Source organism: Salmo salar, chromosome ssa03 (genome assembly GCF_905237065.1).
Source record: "Salmo salar chromosome ssa03, Ssal_v3.1, whole genome shotgun sequence".
Lineage (NCBI taxonomy): Eukaryota > Metazoa > Chordata > Actinopteri > Salmoniformes > Salmonidae > Salmo > Salmo salar.
Genome location: NC_059444.1, coordinates 16,548,604 through 16,567,382, shown reverse-complemented (window position 1 = coordinate 16,567,382; position 18,779 = coordinate 16,548,604). Strand labels below are relative to the sequence as shown.

Below are 18,779 nucleotides of genomic sequence, written 5' to 3'. Positions count from 1 at the left end.
GGATGTTGAGGAGCATAATACTCAGTATTTCCATAATGACACTAAACTACCAGCATCTTAATGATTAGTACCACGCATATAAAAATGCATACTATCATTAAAACGATTAAATATATCAGACTTCTGGTTAACTAACGAGACAAGTGTAAATCTCAAGGAAGCTGCAGCTCACAAGACAACAACTACATAGTAGTCAGTCAGTGTATATGTTCACCAACGGTCACCAACCTCCATCCTGGAGTGTTACAGGGCGCGCTAACACACCCCGACTCAACTGATCAACTGCTCATCAAGACTTTAGACAGGTTGAATAGGGTTTTACTGTTGGCCTGAACCAAAAGTCTACATACCTGGGTTGCTGACCACAGACGTACACACAGAGAAATATGACAGATTGTGGAGAAACCAAACTCACCCTGACGTTGGACCTCATAGATTGGGGCTGGGCCCCAGTTGGGTAGTATCCTTCTGGGGGGTACCTCTCCCTGGTCACCTGCTCCTGGTGGTAGAGGTGGTTAGGGGGCACGTCCAGGGGAGCAGGGCTCATCCGCACCATGTCGTCCCTCTGCGAGGGGTATGGCTGGGGGCCAGGGTAAGGGCCGTGGCGGCCCCGGGTGTCATAGTGGGGAAGGTAGGAGTAGGGGGGGGTGGAGTGGGGAGCTGGGTAAGGGCGCTCGGGAGGGCCATAGCCAGGATAGCGGTCCTGGTAGGGGGGTCCAGCAGGCTCGCTGGGGGTAGGGAGGCTTCGGATGTAGCGCTGGGTGGAGTACTGGGGGGGCTGCTGGTAGGGGTATCCTGGAGGACACGTTGACATGTTGATTTTCTTTACACGTTTTAGGTTCATATCGGTAATTCAGCAAAATCATAGGTTCAAAACACATTTTCTATTGACAGAGCTGAAATCAGTTGCTGGGAAATAATAAAACAGAAAATGTTCGCCCTCAAATAAAATAAATGAAATGCACTACAGCAAACAAACAAACATTTGAACAACATAAAACATTTAATCAACGTTCAGCCTCACCTTGGGGGTACTGCGAAGGCTCGTACTGGGAGGCGGAGGGCAGTGGGCGTGAGTCGGAGTAGTACATGTCAGGCAGCTGCTGGGGGTACATCTGAGGCCCCCGGGGCATCACACCTACGGGAATCTGTTTGGGCATGGGGTCCCCTGGCACCCTGGGGTGGCCCATGGCAAGGGGGGGCTGGAGGAACCCTTGTTTGGGCCCCGAATCCAGACTGAGGAAAGAAAAACAGAGTTCTGAATAATGCTACAAGTTTTTGCATCAATGTAAAAAGAAAAGTGCCAGATTTTATAGCTAAAACTGGGTGGGTTTCCCACTTACGAGTCAGGGGGCGATCCCGGGGAGCTGCTGCTCCCGCCGTCCATCTTGGGCTTGCACAACAGGTCGTAGGTCACGGCGTCCGTGCCGCGGGTGATGAGCTGGGGCATGGGGTGTCCAGCCGAGCCGTTGGTAAGGGGCGAGGGTTTCCGGGTTACCCCCATGTCCAGAGGGAGACAGTCATCCGACAGCAGGCCGGATGAGCCAGGGAGGCGAGCCGCCAAACGCTTGTTCATCTTACGGTACCTACGAACATAAAGTTATCCTTGTGACCTGAGTGGCCTGCTATAAACGTAAAACACAGTAGTTATATAGTGGCTATAAAAACAGAAGTCATCCTACTGTAGATAAAAAAATAGTTGACTCTACACCAACGGAATAGGTTTTAAAACAGTGGCCTACTAAGCAATAACTCCATAGACTATAAACTAAGAATGAGGTTATCTGAGCAAAATACGATTTGGGTACATTGATGCAAATGGAAAAGAGAGCAGAGTTTGTGGCATTTTTTATTGTTTTATTTAACCTTCACTTAACTAGGCAAGTCAGTTAAGAACAAATTCTTATTTTACAATGATGGCCTACCAAAAGGCCCCGGGATTAAAAATATATAAATAAATACAATATAAATAGGACAAAACACACACTACAACAAGAGAGACAACACTACATAAAGAGAGACCTAAGACGACAACATAGCAAGGCAGCAACACATGACAACACAGCATGGTAGCAACACAACATGGCAGCAGCACAAAACATGGTACAAACATTATTGGGCACAGACAACAGCAAAGGGCAAGAAGGTAGAGACAACAATACATCACACAAAGAAGCCACAAGTGTCAGTAAGTGTCCATGACTGAGTCTTTTTATTTCAATTCAAAGGGTGCTGGTTGTGAGATGTGGATATTTATATAATACAAATATAAACGCAACATTGAACAACTTCAAATATTTTACAGAGTTCCAGTTCATAGAAGGAAATCAGTCATTCAAATATATTACTTAGGCCCTAATCTATGGATTTGCCATGGCTGGCAGGGGCGTAGCCATGGGTGGGCCTGGGAGGGCACTGGGGAGCTAGGCCAAGCCAATCAGAATGAGTTTTTCCCCACAAAAGGGCTTTATTACAGACAGAAATATTCCTCAGCATCCCCCCTCCACCTCCTCAGACAACCCCGCAGGTGAAGAAGCCGGATGTGGAGGTCCTGGGTTGGCATGGTTACATGTGGTCTGGTTGGATGTCTTGCCAAATTCTCTAAAACAACGTTGGAGGCGGCTTATAGTAGAGAAATGAACATTAAATTCTCTGGCAACAGCTCTGTAAAACATTCCTCCAGTCAGCATGCCAATTGCAGGTTCCCTCAACTTGAGACATCTGTGGCATTATGTTGTGTGACAGAACTGCACATTTTAGAGTGGCTTTTATTGTCCCCAGCACAAGTTGCACCTGTGTAATGACCATGCCATTTAATCAGCTTCTTGATATTCCACACCTGTCAGGTGGATGGATTATCTTTGCAAAGGAGAAATGCCAGGATGTAAACAAATTTTAGCAAAAAATTGCGCCGGGGCCTCCCACTATCTATTCTGGTTAGAGCCAGTTTGCGCAGTACTGTGAAGGGAGTAGTACACAGCGTTGTACGAGATCTTCAGTTTCTTGGCAATTTCTCGCATTCAATAGCCTTTATTTCTCAGAACAAGAATAGACTGACGAGTTTCAGAAGAAAGTTCTTTGTTTCTGGCCATTTTGAGCCTGTAATCGAACCAACAAATGCTGATGCTCCAGATACTCAACTAGTCTAAAGAAGGCCAGTTTTATTGCTTCTTTAATCAGCACAACAGTTTTCAGCTGCGCTAACATAATTGCAAAAGGGTTTTCTAATAATTAATTAGCATTTTAAAATGATAAACTTGGATTAGCTAACTGGAACACAGGAGTGATGGTTGCTGATAATGGGCCTCTGTACGCCTATGCAGATATTCCATAACAATCAGCCATTTCCAGCTACAATAGTCATTTGCAACATTAACAATGTCTACACTGTAGTTCTGATACATTCAATGTTATTTTAATGGACAAACAATGTGCTTTTCTTTCAAAAACAAGGACATTTCTAAGTGACTCCAAACTTTTGAACGGTAGTGTATATATAATATATATTTCTGAAGATGGAGGGGGGACTTACTTCTCCAGCTCCTCCTGAGAGTGGGCGAAGGTACAGCTGGCTCCTCGGGGACAGCCCCCCTTCTGCTTCATGTCCCGACACATGTACGTCTTGTATTTACTGTGCTGGGGAGGCTAGAGACAGAAAAACATATCCAATAGAATAATAGTGTCATTTTTAAGTGCAACATTCCAAATATCTGGAACAGTATTCATAAAACGTCTCAAAGTAGGAGTGCTGATCCAGGATCAGTTTAGCCTTTTATTTAGATCATAATTAATAAGGTTACATGGACAGGATGACGCAGTATGAATACGGGCCCTGATCAGTGACAATGAGCCAGATTGAGAGACGGACCTGTTGAGGGTCGGCGCCCTTCTTGCTGTGGTTCTGGATGAAGTCCACAAGGCCGTGGACCACCGTCTTCACCGCCACCAGACCCTTCTCCAGCTGCTCCCACGTGGGAGGGGGGGCGTCTAGAGAGCCAGAGGGTAGGGGAGATATGAGTAAATACTTGACATGAAGGAGTATAAGAAACATTATAATAGTGATGCTGATAACTTGGACATCTGGGACTGTTGTCAGCAATAACAATAAGATTACAATATAAATTATTGAAAAAGGCATTGCACGCAAAGTACTAAACCAAACAAATAGTCTTCACACCCTCTCTTTCATACATAGGCTATTGCTTAAAGGGCTCTTAAAGGCCCAGTGCAGTCAAATACTGGATTTTCTTTTATATACCGTACTGTTATATACAGTACTAGTCAAAGTTTGGACACACCTACTCATTCCAAGGGTTTTCCTTTATTTGTACTATTTTCTACATTGTAGAAAAATAGTGAAGACATCAAAACTATGAACTAACACATATAGAATCATGTAGTAACCAAAAAAGGATTAAACAAATCAAAACATATTTTATATTTCAGATTCTTCAAAGTAGTCACCCTTTGCCTTGATGACAGCTTTACACACTCTTGGCATTCTCTCAACCAGCAACATGAGGTAGTCAACTGGAATGCATTTCAATTAACAGGTGTGCCTTGTTAAAAGTTAATATTTGTGGAATTTCTTTCCTTTTCAATACGTTTTAGCCAATCAGTTGTGTTGTGAGGTAGGGGTGGTATACAGAAGATAGCTTGGTAAAAGACCAAATCCATATTACGGCAAGAACAACTCAAATAAGCAAAGAGAAACAACAGTCCATCATCACTAAGACATCAATGTGGAAAATGTCAAGAACTTTGAAAGTTTCGTCAAGTGCAGTCGCAAAAACCATCAAGCGCTATGATGAAACTGGCTCTCATGAGTACCGCCACAGGAAAGGAAGACCCAGAGTTACCCCTGTTACAGAGGATATGTTCATTAGAGTTATCAGCCTCAGAAATTAGAGCCCAAATAAATTCTTTACAGAGTTCAAGTAACAGACAAATCTTAACATCAACTGTTCAGAGGAGACTGCGTGAATCAGGCCTTCATGGTCGAGCTGCTGCAAAGAAACCACTACTAAAGGACACCAATAAGAAGAGCAGCCAACAAATGCTCAGCATATGTGGGAACTCCTTCAAGACTGTAGGAAAAACATTCCAGGTGAAACTGGTTGAGAGAATGCCAAGAGTGTGCAAAGTTGTCATCAAGGCAAAGGATGGCTACTTTGAAGAGTCTCAAATATAAAATACATTTTGATTTGTTTAACACTTTTTTGGTTAATACATGATTCCATATGTGTTATTTCATAGTTTTGATGTCTTGACTATTATTCTACAATGTAGAAAATAGTAAAAATAAAGCAAAACCCTTGAATGAGTAGGTGTGTGACACACACACACAATAATAACACTGTGAAATAGTGGAAAATGATGATAATGCCCTTTTAGTGTAAGAGTGGTTTGGTGGCATAGTGTTTTGGCCTGCCGAGTGACATCACCAGGCAGTAAATTATTTAATAGACCAATAAGAAAGAGAGTTAATACTCGGGCCCAGAGTCAAATATTTGCATATTATTAGTAGATTTGGATAGAAAACACTCTGACGTTTCTAAAACTGTTTGAATGATGTCTGTGAGTATAACAGAACTCATATGGCAGGCAAAAACCTGAGAAAAATCCAACCAGGAAGTGGGAAATCTGACAATTGTAGTTCTTCTTTTGAATCCCTATCCAAACTACAGTGTCTGTGGGGTCACGTTGCACTTCCTAAGGCTTCCATTGGCTGTCAACAGCCTTTAGAAACGTGTTTCATCCTTCTCCTGTTACTGGGCAGAAAATAGGAGCTCAGTCAATGAGTGGACTGCCTATGGACAAAGGACTTGGTGATGCGCGAGCCCGCCAGCACGCCCCTCCTTTTTCTTCGTGAATGAATACGCTATTGTCCGGTTGGAATATTATCAACGTTTTATGTTAAAAAGACCCTAAGGATTGATTGTAAACAACGTTTGACATGTTTCTACGAATGGTAATGGAACTATTTGACTTTGTCTCTGGTACTGCGCTCGCGCGTTATGCCTTTGGATAGTGATCTGAACGCACGAACAAAGCGGAGGTATTTGGACATAAATATGAAGTATTTCGAACAAAACAAACATTTCTTGTGGAAGTAGGAGTCCTCGGAGTGCATTCTGACGAAGATCAGCAAAGGTAAGAGAATATTTATAATACTAATTCAGGGTTTTGTTGATGCCAGAACTTGGCAGGTAGCTGTATAGCTTGCTTCGATGGCTGAGCTATGTACTCAGAATATTGAACAATGTGCTTTCTCCGTAAGGTTATTTTGAAATCTGACAAAGCGGTTGCGTCAAGGAGTAGTGTATCTATAATTCTTTCAATAACTGTTGTAAATTTGATCAGTGTTTATGATGAGTATTTTTGTAAATTAATGTGCATATTCACCGCAAGTTTTGGTGGGAATACATTTTCTGAACATCACGCGCCAATGTAAAATATTTTTGGATATAAATATGAACTTTATCGAGCAAAACATACATGTATTATATAACATGAAGTCCTATGAGTGCCATCTGATGAAGATCATCAAAGGTTAGTGAATATTTTAGCTGTACTTTTGGTTTTTGTGATGCATGTCCTTGCTTGGAAAATGGCTGTGTGGTTTTTCTTGTGAAGTTTATGTCCTAACATAATCTAATTTTATGCTTTCGCCGTAAAGCCTTTTTGAAATCGGACAATGTGGTTAGATTAACGAGAGTCTTATCTTTAAAATGGTGTAAAATAGTTGATTTTGAGAAAATTTAATTATGAGATTATTGCTGTTTTGTATTTCCCGCCATGCTATTTCACTGGCTGTTGAATAGTGTGTCCCACCAAAAGTCCTTAAATGAAATGGTCCAATACTGAAAGATTGTAATGACATATAGGTCAAAATCCATGGGTGAGATGAGTCTTAAGGGCCAGTGAGTTATGCCTATTTGAATCAGTCTGATAACACAACTAACAAACACACCCAACCTGTTCTACACTGATTGATTGATTCTTGACCACTTAACCTCTATGGGCTAGGTGGGACGCTAGCGTGCCACACGTGGTGCACTCCATCAACAGCAGGTGCATTTCAAGCGCGGCAAATTTGAATCCAAATAAATGTCAAAATTCAAATTTTTCAAACATACAACTATTTTACACCCTTTGAAAGATAAACATCTCCTTAATCTAACCACGTTTTACGATTTCAAAAAGGTTTTACGGCGAAAGCATAAATTTAGAGTATGTTAGGACAGTACATTTACAAGAGTTGTGTGTAATGTTTTGTCAAGTCAAAGACAGGGTCACCAAAACCATAAAACCAGCTAAAATGATGCACTAACCTTTTACAATCTCCATCAGATGACACTCCTAGGACATTATGTTAGACAATGCATGCATTTTTAGTTCTATCAAGTTCATATTTATATCCAAAAACAGCGTTTTACTATGGCATTGATGTTGAGGAAATCGTTTCCCTCCAATAACCGGCAGTCAAGTCAGCGTCACAAATTAAATAATTAAAATTAGAAAACATTGGTAAAATATTATATTGTCATTTAAAGAATTATAGATTTACATCTCTTGAACGCAATCAACTTGCCAGATTTAAAAATAACCTTACTGGGAAATCACACTTTGCAATAATCTGAGCACTGCGCCCAGAAAAATACGCGTTGCGATACAGACTAGACGTCATGTTGGGGAGATCTAAAATCGAAAATACTATGTAAATAATCCATTACCTTTGATTCTCTTCATCAGATGTCACTTCCAGGTATCACAGGTCCATAACGAATGTAGTTTTGTTCAAAAAAGCTCATCATTTATGTCCAAAAATCTCTGTCTTGTTAGCACATGATCTAAGCCAGCCGGACTTCTCGTCATGAACGAGGGGAAAAAATATATTTACGTTCGTTCAAACATGTCAAACGTTGTATAGCATAAATCATTAGGGCCTTTTTAACCAGAACATGAATAATATTCAAGGTGGACGAATGCATACTCTTTTATAACGTATTGGAACGAGGGTACCCAACATGAACTCGCGCGCCAGGTGTCTAATGGGACATCATCGTTCCATGGCTCTTGTTCGGTCAGATCTCCCTCCAGAAGACTCAAAACACTTTGTAAAGGCTGGTGACATCTAGTGGAAGCAATAGGAAGTGCCAAAATATTCCTCAGCCCCTGTGTTTTTCAATGGGATAGGTTTAAAGGCAATACAACACATCAGGTATCCACTTCCTGTCAGAAAATGTCTCAGGGTTTTGCCTGCCAAATGAGTTCTGTTATACTCACAGACACCATTCAAACAGTTTTAGAAAATTTAGGGTGTTTTCTATCCATATATAATAAGTATATGCATATTCTAGTTACTGGGTAGGATTAGTAACCAGATTAAATCGGGTACATTTTTTTTATCCAGACGTGCAAATGCTGCCCCCTAGCCCTAACAGGTTTTAACTAGTGGAAAGTACTGGGCAGCATTTAATTCCAGAAAGTTAGAGAAAGCTCCCTCCCCTCTGTCTGTGTTCCCTGCCCTTCACTGATCTGATGGGGCTGAAAAGGGGAAAGCAAAAGTTCCTGGTACTGCTTTCATCCATTTTAGCCCTATCAGTTCCATAATGGGAACACAGAAAAAGGGAGGTTGAGGGAGGTGGCAACATTTGGGAATGGAATACAACCCCAGTATGTCTGGTCTGAATTCTATTTTCAGTTGTATTCATTGTTGAAGGTAGAATAAGAATGTAGGTGTTGAGTATGCGTGTCTGTGTCTCTCTCACCGGGGCTAGGGTCGATGTTGGCCAGTAGTTCCAGGTGTGGTCGGAGCTGGTTAAGGTTGGCGGGGTCGCCCGTCCTCTGCAAGGCGATGGTCAGCTCCTGAACGCTCTGGGCAAACGACGCTGGCGTTTGCAACTGGAGGGACACAGGATGGGAAAGGGTTAACGTAAATCCTATCAGCATCTGAGTGCCTGAACCTGGATCTTCTACCACTTTGTGTGGATATGATCATTCCTGTCCTCCTTGATCCTATTAGCATTGGTTGAAATAATATGTTTTCTACTGCGACAGAGTGCTGCTCCTTTAGTGGAAGCTCAGTACAATGTCTCTTATGTGTTTTCATGTGTGTCATACAGACAAATTCAAACTGATAAGCAGATGTTTACATGAGTTAACGTGGGATTTTTGTGAATGTGTGTCTGAATAAGTAATGGACACACACACACACACACACACACACACACACACACACACACACACACACACACACACACACACACACACACACCTTGTTGATACTGAACCACACAGGAGGTTGGTGACACCTTAATTGGGGAGAATGGGCTCGTGGTAATGACTGGAGCGGAATAGGTGGAATGGTATCAAATACGTCAAACACATGGTTTCCAGGTGTTTGATGCCATTCCATTTGCGCCGATCCAGCCATTATGAGCCGTCCTCCCCTCAGCAGCCTCCTGTGTAATTAACAATACGACGTACATCAGGGATCATCAACTAGATTCAGGGCGGGCAGATTTGTTTCTTGAGCGGATGGTCGGGGGCTGGAACATAATTACAACTAATTTGTAGACTGCAAATTGACCGCAAGAAGCCCAAACAGATATAATATTTCACTAAAACATAATAATTTCAAACATTGCTTACATTTGTATACGATCACAAATATCTCTCTTATGTGTGGGAATTCTTAGGAAAATATTTCATTTTTTGGCTCAGAAAACCTGGGGGGCAAAATAAAAATCAACCGTGGGACGCCAATTGGGGAACCCTGACGTACATGACAACTTCTAGGACCAGTAACACACACCTTGTCGATGATGGACTGCATGTGGGACTTGTGGGACTGGTCCCCATAGAGCAGGGAGGACCACTGGTCGGGAGCGATGCGGAGGCCGCCCTCCATGGCGATCTGCACAATCTGGGAGTCGTGTTCGCGCCGCAGTGCCTCATACGTCCTGAACTCCTCTTTCAGCTGCATCAGGGACGAGTCCTCGTCGCGCTTCGTCACCTATGCAGCCGTGGAGAGAGGGAGGGGTACATTAAGGTACCGTTTCTCTAAATGGTGGGTCAGGATCAGGTGGTTGGTTGCAGCTGGTCCAGAAAGATTTTGGGAGGTCATGGCACAAAAACGTTTGGGAACCACAAGGCCTTTGCTGGGTCATGTTCACCGAAGCAAACATTTACAAACGCTGAGCAACGGAAAACAGAAATCTGTGCTTCTTGTTGGGCAAGTTCAGTCAGTAGCTCCTAGTTTCCGTCCGGTTTCCTGTTTGGTGCCTAGTGAACACGACCCAGACCCAGGGTCTGCGTTTCTGTATGTCATACAGGTAGTCAGACATACCTTGAAGCAGGAGGCCCTGTAGAGGAGCTGCACCACGTGGCCTATGCTGGTCTTGGAGGCCTGGGGGAAGCGTGGCTCTAACCTCTGGACCACAAAAAGCACTAGAACCTTCCTGGACAGGGCCAAGCCATCCTCCAGAGCCAGCAGCACCAGCTTCAGAGCCTCCTCCTGCATGGCTGGGAGGGAGAAGGAAGCAGGTGGATTATTAGACCACAAATACACACATCAATTCAGACAGTTATGCAAGTTAGACAACATATACAAACACTTACACTAGTAAATGTCATTGGATAACACAGCGTTTCTCAAAACTCACCTTGTGGACCCCCAAACATCTCACAATTTTGTTGTAGATCTGAACTAGCAGTGATTTAACTAGTCAAGGGCTTGAGGATTAGATCACTAGTTGAATCAGGTCTGATAGCTATGGAATAGATCAAATGGAACAGTTGGGGTTCTCCAAGGAGAGGTTTGAGAAACTCTGTTATAGTCAGGGCGGGTGCGTGTGTGTAACTTCCTCTCATCTTACCTGGGCCCAAGAACTGGCAGCCCCGGGCACGGACGGCGGCCCACAAGTTGGATGACAATTGCTGGGGGTTCTGGTGCTGTAGGATGAGCTCTGTGACCGTGCGCTCCCCCAGAGACCTGGCTGCCCTCATGGCCCGCACCCGGCCCTCCTCCTCCACCAGCTGACAGTGGACCAGGGTCACCAGCTTCCTCTGCATGGGCCGACTCAGCATGCTCTGGGCTGTGCTGCTTAGACCCACCCCTGGGGAGAGAAGGACGGAGGGGGGAGAGAGGGAGACAGACACACACCATTGAGAGTGGCATTGTCATCATTGTCCAAAGTCAGAGTTAGTTCATTTTTGTGTGGTGTGTATGTTACCTCTGTTGTTGCTGAGGGGTTTGAGGTAGAGGGCCAGCTCCTCTACACACTGCCTAGCCTCCTCATAGTGCAGCGAGTCCTCTGGACTGGTGATCAAGGCCACCGGCTGAACCTTGGGAACCTGGAGGTAGGACACAGAGGCATAATGGTATATTAATATAGGAAATTAAAACACGCATCACCTGTAATAGGATGATGAGCTGGTAAACGTGTCACTGGGTTAATTTACAGTCAAATGATTGAACAAATAACTTTATTATTAGTTTATAATATAATTAGGTTACTTAATAATCAATAGTTATGTGTTGGAGCATTGAGCATGCAGTCCCTAAATTCACTAGCATTTCTTTCAAGGTGCTTGAGTGATTGTTAACATAAGATAATTGGGCTTTGTGACTGTGTTTACTCATGTTTGATCAATCACTCCGTGGTGTATGTCTGTCTGTCTCATCCAACTTGTGACATGTGACATGGAAGTGACATGGAATTAAAATGGCCTAAAATAGCACTAACATCCACAGGAATGCCACAGGCCACCCACACAGTATGGTTGCTCAATAAAAGTGTTGGATCATATGTATAACTTATAAAAAGGTAGAGAATTATGAGGTGTGGTGTGATAACCATCAATTATACAAACATTTCAAACAGCATACCCAATATAGCCACTAGTCCACCCACCCATAGATTGCTCTGAATGGGAATAAGCTGGTCTGGGGTAGGCAAGTCCAGGTAGTCCCTCCTGTTTCAGTTCATGTTATTGGGTGCATAAGGAACACAACCCAATTTGAATAATTGTAATTCAAATGGGCACAGACATTTTGCCTGGCTAACCAGACTCCATGCTCTGGCCAAATGAGACGCAACGCCCGCGGACGGTTTTCTCCAAAATGAGTCTGGATCCGAGTACCTCGCTGACCCTTCACCAAATGCGAACACATCCGGGGCTGTCTGATTGGTCCAGAAAGCCGATGGGTTGGGCCAGAGCCAGAACACTTGGGTAAAGCAGCAGTTTGAAAATGTGTCATTGACGTTGACACTCTGATTGGTTAGAGACGATACAAATCGCTGACTGCTTTGTACAATAGCTCTTGTCACAACAAACGACTTCAATGATGACAGTCTCAGACTAAATTATGTAGCAAAAGACAGAGGAGCAGAATAATAATAATAACAGTGTGAGTCATCAGGCTAACACTCACTGAGCAGAGAAAATGTGACCTTGCCCACCTCACAGCTATAATACCATTATGACACTAGGGTTGAGTAGTACACAGATTTTCATACTGTTCCTGTACCATACCGGGGTATAGAGGATTACCAGCAGCGCAAGGAGCGCTATTTCATTCCAAACATATTAAAAAAAAAGTTGTTTTACACACAAAACTAATTTAGGGAGCAGGGATCTTGATCCAGGAGGGGATTGCTTGTCTCTGATGTAAACAAGAAGCTTGGTCTTGCAAGCTAGCGACTTAGCTAGCAAGTTAGCAAACCAAACGCATAGCTGGAGCCCTGAGCTGACAATTTATTTGGCACATTTTAGATAGTTAACTTAGTTATAAGCAGTGGCGTAGCACAGAATTCCCCTCCAGGCACAAGGCATATGCGATACACCGCCCAAGTGTAATTGACATACTTGGCTGGCTACGTGTTGAAGCTTGTCAAGTCTAATCAAATTTCATCATCACAGCTTCTCACTTTTTAAAGAGGGAAAAAGTCAGTAGAAAGTGTGTCTTAGCAGAACGCCTGGCAACTTCACAGATGAACGTTGCATCAAATTCCACGCCAAACCCTTCTGGGCAATGTCCTCTCACAACAAAATTATCGATCCCATAACTGGCAGACTACCGTGTCATTACAACGCCAACAAAACCCATCCAATAAAGAATACATGGCATGTTAACAATCTTTAGTTTTGGCAAGTCGGTTAGGACATCTACTTTGTGCAGGACACAAGTCATTTTTCCAACAATTGTTTACAGACAGATTATTTCACTTTAAATCGGGCAAATCGGCGTCCAAAAATACCGATTTCTGATTGTTATGAAAACTTGAAATCGGCCCTAATTAATCGGCCATTCCGATTAATCGGTCGACCTCTAATAATGACCATCCTTATGTTTGGAGGAAAAAGAGGGAGGCTTGCAAGCCGAAGAACACCATCCCAACCGTGAAGCACGGGGGTGGCAGCATCATGTTGTGGGGGTGCATTGCTGCAGGAGGGACTGGTGCACTTCACAATATAGATGGCATCAAGAGGTAGGAAAATTATGTGGATATATTGAAGCAACATCTCTCAAGGCATCAGTTAGTAAGTTAAAGCTTGGTCGCAAATGGGTCTTCCAAATGGACAACGATCCCAAGCATACTTCCAAAGTTGTGGCAAAATGGCTCAAGGACAACAACGTCAAGGTATTGGAGTGGCCTAAAGAAAATCTGTGGGCAGAACTGAAAAAGTGTGTGCGAGCAAGAAGGCCTACAAAGCTGAATCAGTTACACCAGCTCTGTCAGGAGGAATGGGCCAAAATTCACCTAACTTACTGTGGGAAGCTTGTGGAAGGCTACCCGAAACGTTTTACCTAAGTTAAACAATTTAAAGGCAATGCTACCAAATACTAATTGAGTGTATGTCAACTTCTGACCCACTGGGAATGTGATGAAAGAAATAAAAGCTGAAATAAATCATTCTCTACCATTATTCTGACATTTCACATTGTTAAAATGAGGTGGTGATCCTAACTGACCTAAGACAGGGAATTTATTACTAGGATTAAATGTCAGGAATTGTGAAAAACTGAGTTAAAATGTATTTGGCTAAGGTCTATGTAAACTTCCGACTTCAACTGTATATATACACACACAGTATAAAGTTTGTACACACCTCTCATTCAAGGCTTTTTCTTTACTTTAACTATTTTCTACATTGTAATATAATAGTGAAGACACCAAAACTATGAAATAGACATACGGAATCATGAAGTAACCAAAAAAGTGTTAAATAAAAATATATATTTTATATTTGAGATTCTCCAAAGTTGCCACCCTTTGCCTTGATGACAGCTTTGCACACTTGGCATTCTCTCAACCAGCTTCATGAGGTAGTCACCTGGAATGCATTTCAATTAACAGGTGTGCCTTGTTATAAGATAATTTGTGGATCTTCTTTCCTTCTTAATGCATTTGAGCCAATCAGTTGTGTATACAGAAGATATCCCTATTTGGTAAAAGACCAAGTCCATTTTATGGCAAGAACAGCTCAAAAAAACAAAGAGAAACAGCGTGAAGGTCAGTCAATCCGGAATTTTCAAGAACTTTGAAAATGCAGTTGCAAAACCCATCAAGCGCTATGATGAAACTGGCTTTCATGAGGAACGCCACAGGAAAGGAAGACCCTGCTGCAGAGGATAAGTTAATTCGAGTTACCAGCCTCAGAAATTACAGCCCAAATAAATGCTTCAGTTCAAGTAACAGACACATCTCAACATCAACTGTGTGAATCAGGCATTCATAGTTGAATTGCTGCAAAGGAACTACTACTAAAGGACACCAATAATAAGAAGAGACTTGCTTGGGCCAAGAAACACAAGCAATGGACATTAGACCAGTGGAAAGCTGACTTTTGGTCTGACGAGTCCAAATTTGAGATTTTCCGTTCCAACCGCCGTGTCTTTGAGACACACAGAGTAGGTGAACGGATGATCTCTGCATGTGTGGTTCCCACCGTGAAGCATGGAGGAGGAGGTGTGATGGTGTGGGTGTGCTTTTCTGACACTGTCAGTGATTTATTTAGAATTCAAGGCACACTTTACCAGCACGGCTACGACAGCATTCTGCAGCGATACGCCATCCCATCTGGTTTGCGCTTTGTGGGACTATCATTTGTTTTTCAACAGGACAATAACCCAACAGACCACCAGGCTGTGTAAGGGCTTTTGAGATGGTTGGGGATGAGTTAGACCGCAGTGTGAAGGAAAAGCAGCCAACAAGTGCTCAGCATATGTGGGAACTCCTTCAAGACTGTTGGAAAAGTATTCCTCATGAAGCTGGTTGAGATAATGCCAAGAATGTGCAAAGCTGTCATCAAGGCAAAGGGTGGCTACTTTTTTGGTTACTACATGATTCCATGTGTTATTTCATAGTTTTGATGTCTTCACTATTTTTCTACAATGTAGAAAATAGTAAAAACAAAGAAAAACCCTGGAATGAGTAGGTGTGTCCCAACGTTTGACTGGTACTATACACACACACACACACACACACACACACACACACACACACACACACACACACACACACACACACACACACACACACACACACACACCGTTCAAAAGTTTGGTGTCACTTAGAAATGTCCTTGTTTTTGAAAGAAAAGGACATTGTTTGTCCATTAAAATAACATACAATTGATCAGAAATACAGCGTAGACATTGTTAATGTTGTAAATGACTTGTTGCTGGAAATTTTTTATGGAATATCTACATAGGCATACAGAGGCCCATTATCAGCAACCATCACTCCTGTGTTCCAATGGCACGTTGTGTTAGCTAATCCAAGTTTATCATTTTAAAAGGCTAATTGCTCATTAGAAAACCCTTTTGCAATTATGTTAGCACAGCTGAAAACTGTTGTGCTCATTAAAGCAATAAAACGGGCCTTCTTTAGACTAGTTGAGTATCTGGAGCATCAGCATTTGTGGGTTCGATTACAGGCTCAAAATGGCCAGAAACAAAGAACTTTCTTCTGAAACTCGTCAGTCTAGTCTTATTCTGAGAAATGAAGGATATTCCATGCGAGAAATTGCCAAGAAACTGAAGATCTCGTACAACGCTGTGTACTACTCCCTTCACAGAACTGCAAACTGGCTCTAACCAGAATAGAAAGAGGAGCGGGAGGCCCCGGTGCACAACTGAGCAAGAGGACAAGTACATTAATTAGATTGTCTAGTTTGAGAAACAGATGCCTCACAAGTCCTCAACTGGCAGCTTCATTAAATAGTACCCGCAAAACACCAGTCTCAACGTCAACAGTGAAGAGGTGACTCCGGGATGCTGGCCTTGTAGGCAGAGTTCCTCTGTCCAGTGTCTGTTCTTTTGCCCATCTCAGTCTTTTCTTTTTATTGACCAGTCTGAGATATGGCTTTTTCTTTGCAACTTTGCCTAGAAGGCCAGCATCCCATTTGTGCTCTGTTGTTAACCACCATCCTGTATCCCTAACTCTAGAGACCCTGACAACCTATCTAAAATCAAAACACTGGTGGGTAAAGAACAGATTCTAAACGGATTGAGCCACTCCCCTCCACCGGGTCTCAAGACTCACCTGTCCCCCCACAAGCTGCAGTAGGGCTGTGTTTACCGGCAGCTGCTCGATGTCGGTGGCGATGGCTGTCTGGTCAAAGGGGCAGGCTTTGCGGTGTAGCTTGTTCAGGCACATCTTGCAGACGGTGTGGCCACAGCCCAGTGAGATGGGCCGCCGCACCGTCTCCTCGAACGTCTGCGTGCAGATGGGACACAGCAGGAACTCCGTCCATTGTGGGGCTTGCACAGGCATCACTGGACAGTTTTTTTACAAAGAAAAAAATATATGGAAGATTCCACTGGAATCAAGATTTTTCTTCAGAACTTAATTGTTCTTCAAACGTTGTCACACATCGTGGATGCGCATCATGTCGCCTGACAAATCCTGAAAGAGAGAAGGAATACAATCATTGTGGGTTAATAGCCTGTGGATAATATTGACACAGTGACTCATGCACAATGACATTAGCTGAGCCAATTACCTTGATACATCAGGGGTGTATTCACTAGGAAGCAAACAGAAACTAACGGGGAGGGACCCACCTGAATTTGTCCAATAGAAACTCTAACTGTTTGAATTTTGGACTAATAATTACACCCCAGATGACCCAAAATAACATTGTTTCCTATAATGGCTGGCAACAAATTGCATACCTACAGGCCACATAATATAAACAGCCCAAGCTACAGGAGCTGATAGTGGATCTAATTGATCTTCTTGGCACAGGTCAAGCAAGCAATGTTACATTTAGCTACAACAATAAAATAACGTTAAATAAAACCATTGGCCAGTCAGTTATTTTCGTTAGATTGTCAACGTTACTGTCAGTTAACTAATTGGCTTTATAATATATATATATATATATATATATATATATATATATATATATATATATATATATATATATATATATATATATATAATATATATATATATATATATATATATATATTATTTGTATTATTATTATTAAAATAATACCAGGCACAATATGATAGCTAACTTAAAATGTACGTCTATAGTCAATAAGATATGCTGGTTAGCTGCACCAGGTGAATGAGTTCAACGCCCTTACAAATTCAAAACGGTTAGCTAAAAAGACAATCCACCAGCAAGCTGAATAACGTCAGTTCAATGCCCTTACAAATTCAAAACGGTTAGCTAAAAAGACAATCCACCGGCAAGCTGAATAACGTTAGTTAGCATGATCACCATCCAGTGTCGGCTTTAACCAACTATCTGATTACATCTGTTCTAGATGGTTCAATAATTTTCAGAGAGCCAGGAAATTCAGTCTTCAGATAAATAATAAATGGCTGGCAACTCATGGCCAAATAACAGAACAAAACAACGACTGGCATTGTTAGCCTATGGCCTGGCAAGTAGTAGACAAAGAGGAGGCGTAGCTAGTTACTACTGTTTGTGCTTGAGGTAACTTAACGTTAGCTAGCTATGCTGCGCAGAATGATCTAGCTAACAGTTTTAGCTAACAATTTGATCATGCAGGATATAGCTACATCAATATATATTGTTTTTTATTTAAAATAACAATTAGCTAGTTAAACACGCAACGTTACATTATCATCACATAACGGCTAGTTACCTGGCAAGTAGCTACATATTTGGTGTTAAATTCGAGCGTAAATTAACGTTACTTTAGCTAGCTAACGTTAGATAACTGGCTAGCTAAGTTACTAGGTAAACAACGTTAGCGATGGGACATTATGTTAGCAGTTAGCTAGTTAAGGTTAGATGGTTTCATGACTGACACGGAAACAACAAATGTACTAAACTTACGAATGTACTTAAAGCTAGCTCATTATATAACTAGTTACATTAGTTACAAGTACAACAAATGACTAGCTGCAAGGGAATCGTTCAAGCTAACCAACCAGAATTGCATGTGGCAATATCTAATATTTTGTATCTAACTAGCTATTTAGTTTTGGTATTTAGCTCGTGTTTTAGACGTCTACTTAACTCAACATCAATTATTTAACTAGCTAACGTTAGCTACTAATGGTGTGGCAATCAAATCGCTAAACCAGGTTGCAGAATGTTGGCAAATAAATTGCAGCTAGCCAGCTAACGTACTGCTACGTACTTAGCGAGCTGTCTGGGACGCTAATGCTAGCTCTCAGTTATGCTAGCTGGCATTAGTACGCTAGGCTAGCTCAGAAACTAGGCGTCCAAAATAAATAGCTACTTAATTAAATATGCCTTTGTTAACTGTTCATAACA

At 42.2% G+C, this 18,779-nt stretch overlaps 1 protein-coding gene across 2 annotated transcripts in view; it reads right to left on the bottom strand.

Annotated features, from left to right (window-relative positions):
- rc3h1b (ring finger and CCCH-type domains 1b) overlaps nucleotides 1–18,779 on the bottom strand; it is a 30,301-nt gene that overhangs the window by 11,369 nt on the left and 153 nt on the right. For both annotated transcript variants that reach the window (XM_014190147.2, XM_014190150.2), the window contains exons 2-12: nucleotides 16,560–16,922; nucleotides 11,241–11,361; nucleotides 10,884–11,123; nucleotides 10,355–10,530; nucleotides 9,821–10,021; nucleotides 8,775–8,907; nucleotides 3,869–3,987; nucleotides 3,533–3,645; nucleotides 1,344–1,586; nucleotides 1,025–1,236; nucleotides 416–795 (exon numbers count right to left, since the gene is read on the bottom strand). In XM_014190147.2, coding sequence (XP_014045622.1) covers nucleotides 416–795; nucleotides 1,025–1,236; nucleotides 1,344–1,586; nucleotides 3,533–3,645; nucleotides 3,869–3,987; nucleotides 8,775–8,907; nucleotides 9,821–10,021; nucleotides 10,355–10,530; nucleotides 10,884–11,123; nucleotides 11,241–11,361; nucleotides 16,560–16,790 — 2,169 coding nt within the window. In that variant the 5' untranslated portion in view covers nucleotides 16,791–16,922. The remainder of the gene's footprint in view (nucleotides 1–415; nucleotides 796–1,024; nucleotides 1,237–1,343; nucleotides 1,587–3,532; nucleotides 3,646–3,868; nucleotides 3,988–8,774; nucleotides 8,908–9,820; nucleotides 10,022–10,354; nucleotides 10,531–10,883; nucleotides 11,124–11,240; nucleotides 11,362–16,559; nucleotides 16,923–18,779) is intronic.